The sequence below is a fragment of the Nyctibius grandis genome, chromosome Z (genome assembly GCF_013368605.1).
Source record: "Nyctibius grandis isolate bNycGra1 chromosome Z, bNycGra1.pri, whole genome shotgun sequence".
NCBI lineage: Eukaryota > Metazoa > Chordata > Aves > Nyctibiiformes > Nyctibiidae > Nyctibius > Nyctibius grandis.
Window position 1 is genome coordinate 92,164,473 of NC_090695.1, and position 6,138 is coordinate 92,170,610.

The window sequence follows — 6,138 nt, forward strand, 5'->3', positions numbered from 1 at the left end:
TTAAAATGACAGTCTACTTGTGAGCTGGAACCATGTCATGGTAGATGGGAAAGGAGACAATTAAATGTTGGTGGGAAATTTCCAACCCACTCAGCCAGAAATGCACAACATCTTCTCAGTCTATTGAGCTCTGCATTTAACCATGAACATTATTTACTTTGTCCATTAATGAAGACAATGCTATAACTAGCTCTATATCCTGTAAGACACTTATCAAAGGAAAGACTAGTTCTTAGTGATTTTCAGACTTAAGAAAAGTGCTAATATTATGGATTATATAAATGATTATTCATTATAATAAATGAAAGTACTGAGTAATGGCCATTATTTAGCAACATAACAGAGCCTTAAAGCAATCAAAACAGGAAGACTGGCTGTTGTTTCACCTGTAGAAAACAGAAATTCACAATTGTGGCAAAATATTATTGTTTTGTACATATTAAGAGATAATAATCAACATGTTCATGATTCACAAAAAAACCTCCAGGGCTGTTGCCCGTGTTGCCAGGGGACTGTGACTTGTGACAGTGTCAGAGCTGGGATTAGACCCTTCTCCTCTATCTCACAGCTGCCTTAGATTTCATGAAAGATAAATCTTCTTAAGGCAGAGTTACATTGTAGGCCATAAACACTTTCTGATGATACATGCTGTAGCCTAGTACTTCATTTTGTAAAATTACCCACAAACTTATTCCATACTTTGAGCAGTGTGTCAACTCCTCTTAAATTTTTTACTCTTATTCTCAGGGTTGGGACTTTATATAGATTATTTTTGCTATCTTGTTAGCACTGCTGTTCCTCAAGGATCAGAGAATTAAGCAGAAATAAAACTCCATGAAATCAGTACAATTAAGCCTTAAAAGATGTCATATTGTTTAAGATCATCAAAACTCTGTCTGGCGGGTCAGCATGGTCAAGTATGAGGATGGAAAACCTAAACAAAATTTTAAAAGCAGCTTTCCCCCCCCCCAGCTGTTTTGTTTTGTTTTTTTTTAAACTTTTGTCCTCCCCTCTTGCAGCCACAAGTTCAACATTGAGTGGTTGAAAATCACAAAGTGCCTTCTTTACAATGGAACTGTAACAATACCACATGACCAAAACATCTGTACATTGCAAGATTTCTCAGCAATCCGGTGTGTGAAGTTGATGTATGGGGAATTGTTAATGCCTGAAACAATATAAAAATGTACAAACACATGCTGAGTGCGAAGTGCTTGTTGGACGAGGTAATTGGAAGAGTCAGTCCAAGGTTGCCTTTGGTCTAACGCTGTTTATGCCTTCACCAGAGATTGGAATTCTGTCAAGGAAGAAAATGACAAAATGAGAAAACTAGATAAAAGTGGTTTTTAACATCTTTAGAAAAGACAGATAAAAATGACTTAAACTCCTAGCCATGGAGGGCTCCCAAAGTTATTATAACACTGCTCAAGCTACTGCTAAACTGAGATTCTGGAGGCGTAACAGATTTTTCACTCCTTAAAAAGAGTAAGTGCAGAGAGGAGGAGTGCATCTGTAAATTGATATTTGTGGGAAATCCTGAGTTAAAGGTAAACTGTCTTTAACCCACTACAAACTCTGATAATAGCCAAGGAAGCAGGGAGTGAATTAGGTCGAGCCTGTAGCTTTCAGTATGAGAGATTTTTTGGTTTTGTAATTCCAAAGAAAAAAATATCAGTAGAGATGTGATTTCACAATGGGAGACTCAATGGGTAAGGGCTAAGATCTGCATAATATAATGCCCTATTTGGGGCTCATAAACAGAAGCTGCAAAAGCTGCTGCTAAAGCAAATTCCTCCAACAGGGTATATCTCTCTCCTCCCAAACTCTGGCTAAGATTAGCACGTGTGTCTGTTAAAGTTATTGCCACCTGTCCTAGTTCAGCTGAGACAGCCCTGTTTTCAGTGACTTCATCTCTAATATATGATGCATAATGTCCTATTTTCCTCTGCTGCAATTTCTAAAAGAAATAGCCTGGCCAGTTCACATCATCCCTATGAGGTTTTCTTTAGGAATTTGATGTAGTTTCTCATACAAGGACTGCCCAGTGAAATTTGCACTTACCAGATAATTCTCTAGCACAAAATTCTTTGTTGCATTGCAGCAGTTCTAGCCTTGAAAAACAACACCAGTCTTACTTTATGTTACTGAATTAACCACTCAGTAACATTGGCCAACCTTTGATAGTGGTAAATGAAAAAATAAGTTTATGTAGGTGAAAGTGTGTTTAAAAATGGAAGTGTGGCCAGAAGCGCAGAGCATCCACTGCTGAAACGGAAGTTCAAAGAATGAATAGATGTTCAGGATGTTTTAAAAATATGGCACATTGAGTCTATTGATTGGACACACGGCAGAATTAACCCCAAAGCTGTTATTATTGGTTGGAAGAAGAGGCTCTACATTGGGCCTAAATATGCTGTTGCTGCAACAGAGAACAAATGGGAATAAAACCAAGAAAATAAAGGAGTATTCGCTAGTATAAAAATTGTGGCAGAAGGTACCAGGCCAAAGTACTTGGATGTTTTCTTCATGCCACAGTTTAAATGCAGCCCTAAATGCATGCATTTTAAAACACAAATTTTACGAAGTTTCCAAAAGTCTTACCTTCCACTCCAATTTTGCCATCACCATCAGTGTCACCTGCAGCCATAAAAGCCTTGGTCTCTGCGGAGGTGAGGACTCTGGCTTTCGAAGAGAAATTCTTCAGAAACAGCCTGAAACAGAACAGGGTAGAGTACTGTGCTTGAATTTTATTCTCTGAAATGTCCTTGGTATACTGCTATTTCTGTTTTTCTTAAACCCATGCCAAAAAACCCATAATGTAATGCCTGCTCTTAATATCTGAGGAAATCCACACAGATTCAAGGAAAGACAAGGAATTGTGCTTTATTTTAAAATTAACAGCAAGTTCAAAGGTTTACATTGTTTAAAGAAATACTTACTGAAGCTCCTCTTCTTCAATGAAACCACTCTTGTCCTGATCAAGGATTCCAAAAACTTTCTTTATCTGATCAGGAGTTTTGGTGGATAAACCAACCGTGGAGAAGAAAGACTTGTAGTTGAAGGAATCATCAGCTGGAAGAAACAGAAGTTGTTTAAATATTTTCCATTGAAGTTGCTACTACTGTATGTATTCCTTGGGAATATGTATGTCTGTTTTTTTTTAAGCATCAACCTCCTCTTTGTCTTGTTCCCTGGTGTAGCAAAAAAGAAGATACAGTTGATAATTTCCCTTTTTAATCACTCTGTGCCTGTGGTCATACATCACATTCTGCTAAATCAGGATTTATGCAATGTGTCACATGCAATTAATAATGAATATTTAGAGGGTGCTACTGTGGCTTATGGACCAACTCCTATAATTCTTACTTTATCTTCACTTCGTCCTTACTTTGGTGAAGAATTTGGTAGAAAAGTAAGTAATTCACAGTCTTAAACTACCTATTTGAGCATTTGGAAAATTGGCTTGATCCTGCCAAGGAACTCTAACAGAACTGAGACTGGTCATTGCTTCACAGATGACCCTTCGATTCTGCAAGCTGAGGCTTTTTTTTGACATTTTGAAGGAAAAGGCTGAATATTTAAATGCAAGTCTTTAACAGGTTTAAAAATAGACAGAGTTTAGAGTTAAGCCAGCCCTAACTAAAACTGTGGCACTTTTAATTGCTGCTCTGTATTTCAGGGGATGTTACCCACCAAATAACCACTTGTGAGACTTTCTGAATTCAAGGGGCTATACTGTAAAGTAGCTAGAAAGAGATCTCACGGGGAAGGAATCTAAGGGGAAAATGATAGGCATGTCATATTAAGACATAAAAATGATATGCATCTTCTGGCTTCAGAGAGACCATTCCTTACCCTGGCAGCTGGAGAGAGCAGATTCAATATCTTTAGCAGAAAGGATGTCAGTGATGGCCATTGTTGAACTGTAAAATAAATTAAATGTGAGCTACTTAGTCATTAAAATGACTTCTCTACCTCTTTCATGGCTCTATTTGAAGTTGCTGCTGTGACAGTATATGATAGGGGAGACATTATTCATCTAATTGTAAGCGGAGCGTACTGTAACAGATGTCTGCAGCAGGTGCTTCCACTTAAAGCTGGGTAATGAGGGAGGAATTCTGCATGCGGGAGTGTGGGGCTTCAGGAAGATCTGATGCCTGTACTGCACGGGGAGAGCGGATCCGAGGTGTCTGGCACCACAAAATTTCATGACTTTTGTGTGGGTTTTCCTGGAAGTGGATTATTACTCAATTAAAATCAGCATATATTTACAGCATACATGTCCCCTAGAACTATATCTGGAATAAAAGTAATTGGAATTGAAAAAATCTAGTATTATTATCAATAAATGTAGTGATCTTTTCAAAGAATGAAAATAATAGTGTAGAATAAGTAATAATAATTTTACTCATTTCAAGGAAATCTAAATTTGGAGAGTAAGTTCCTCCTCTGTTCAGTTGCAACAATAAATGTAACTACACTATAAATTTGGCTTGCTGGGCTGCTGCATCATTAAAAGACTACATTTCATGATAACTTTATAAAAAAGTTTTCTTCAGTATGTTGTGGGGTTTTTTTTATTCCATAAATAAACCAGATTTTTATCCAGATTCTGGCATTGCAGTATAGTGATACGCTTAGAACAGAGGTATTGAGACTTAACATTCATTCATAGTAGAGTGGAGGAGGTGTTTTCTTCTGATACACCGGCATCGGACAAAAGATACTCTTTGTCCCATTCAGCTACCAACAGCTGCAATAGTTTGCCAACGTAATATATATTGCTTAAGAAAATGCTACAAGGCCTGAATTTCTAGTCAGTTTTTTAGTGTGACCATAGCATCGATGCATTTACAGTTCGGTAAACTGCACACACCAGTGCAGACTGGTTACAATTTAAAACTTGCGACATTACTGTAAAGTAGCTTCATGTTAATGAAGGAAGGGGAACTAAGGCATAGAAAAGTTATTATTGAAAGCCACAAAAGAACAGAAATATCTTTTCGTGAATCCCTAACTGATCTTCAGCAACATCATTCTTCCTGTCTAGGCATGGAAAAAAGCATTCACGAGAAGGAAACCAACACTGGTAACCATTTATAGTCTGTGTGCTGGTTTGAGATGTACACACAGGTTTAAACTTTGCCTAAAATATGAAACGGCTGCCTCCGTACCTGTTGGTTTGCAGCAGAGGAAATTCTCAATTATTTCAGTTCCTTTCTGAATATCTCCAAAGGTGTAAGGAGACAATGGGACAAATTCATGCCGATGGCAATGGGTACTTCTCCAGCTAAAGCAGATGAGTTACTCTGGTTTTGCTAGCAATTATTTTATCCCAGTGGCTTCTTGTGCAAAGTACTTCCCCCACTCAGCACTAGGCGAGATAATTTGGAGCTCTGCCATTCACCTAATTCTCACTGCTGACAGGATTAAAAATGGGGAAGAGTTGAAGAAAAACCTAAAAATTGCAGCATTTGTTCCAAGGGGCATCATTTCTGTCTTTTTCCATCCTGTGATCTGAATGCTGATTCTATTCTATGCTAGCTTGTAAAGATCCGGCATACTGGAAGCCAATATAATCACAGATATTTTAATAGCATAGGTGCTTTTCATTTGAGGAGCATTTTGCTTTTGTGATTCTTTTTCTGAAAGCAGAGGATCTAATCAGCTTACCTTTGTGGTCTTCTTGACTGGATAAGGAAGCAGTCTGGTTGGGAGGAACGTGCTTGCTGTGTGGCTCCAGCAGAGCTGAGCTTGCATATATATACTTTAAGTTGTATACCATATACAGATTTTAGATTTCAGCGTCACGAAGGGGGAATGGTGTCAAATGAACTTGCCTAACTAATCATCTTGCACTATTTTTATCTCAAGAGAATACATATGATATTTGCAAACGAAACAAGATAAGTGGCCAGATAGGCGAAAAGGACAGAGTCCTATTAAATTTCTTCTGATTTAAGCAGAAAATACCAACTTCTCCGGCAGGAAAAAACCCCCACTATCTGATAGGCTTGATCCAAGGAGTCAGATGAAACGAAGCACTACTAACTTCTGAAGAGATGCCTTTAATAAATGTTTAAATGTGATAACTTGTTACCTTATCTGTAGACACTACATGTGATAGTTTCATCATTA

The 6,138-nt window shown here is 37.8% G+C and overlaps 1 protein-coding gene across 1 annotated transcript; it reads right to left on the reverse strand.

Moving 5' to 3' along the window:
- Positions 1 to 409: 409 nt before the first annotated feature.
- Positions 410 to 5,754, reverse strand: LOC137675977 (parvalbumin, thymic). Its single transcript, XM_068422366.1, has 5 exons — positions 5,674 to 5,754; positions 3,856 to 3,923; positions 2,940 to 3,072; positions 2,602 to 2,711; positions 410 to 1,297 (listed from the first exon to the last, which is right to left on the reverse strand). Exons 2-5 carry the CDS (start codon positions 3,914 to 3,916, stop codon positions 1,272 to 1,274), a joined length of 330 nt encoding a protein of 109 aa, XP_068278467.1. The 5' UTR covers positions 3,917 to 3,923; positions 5,674 to 5,754; the 3' UTR covers positions 410 to 1,271.
- Positions 5,755 to 6,138: the final 384 nt, after the last annotated feature.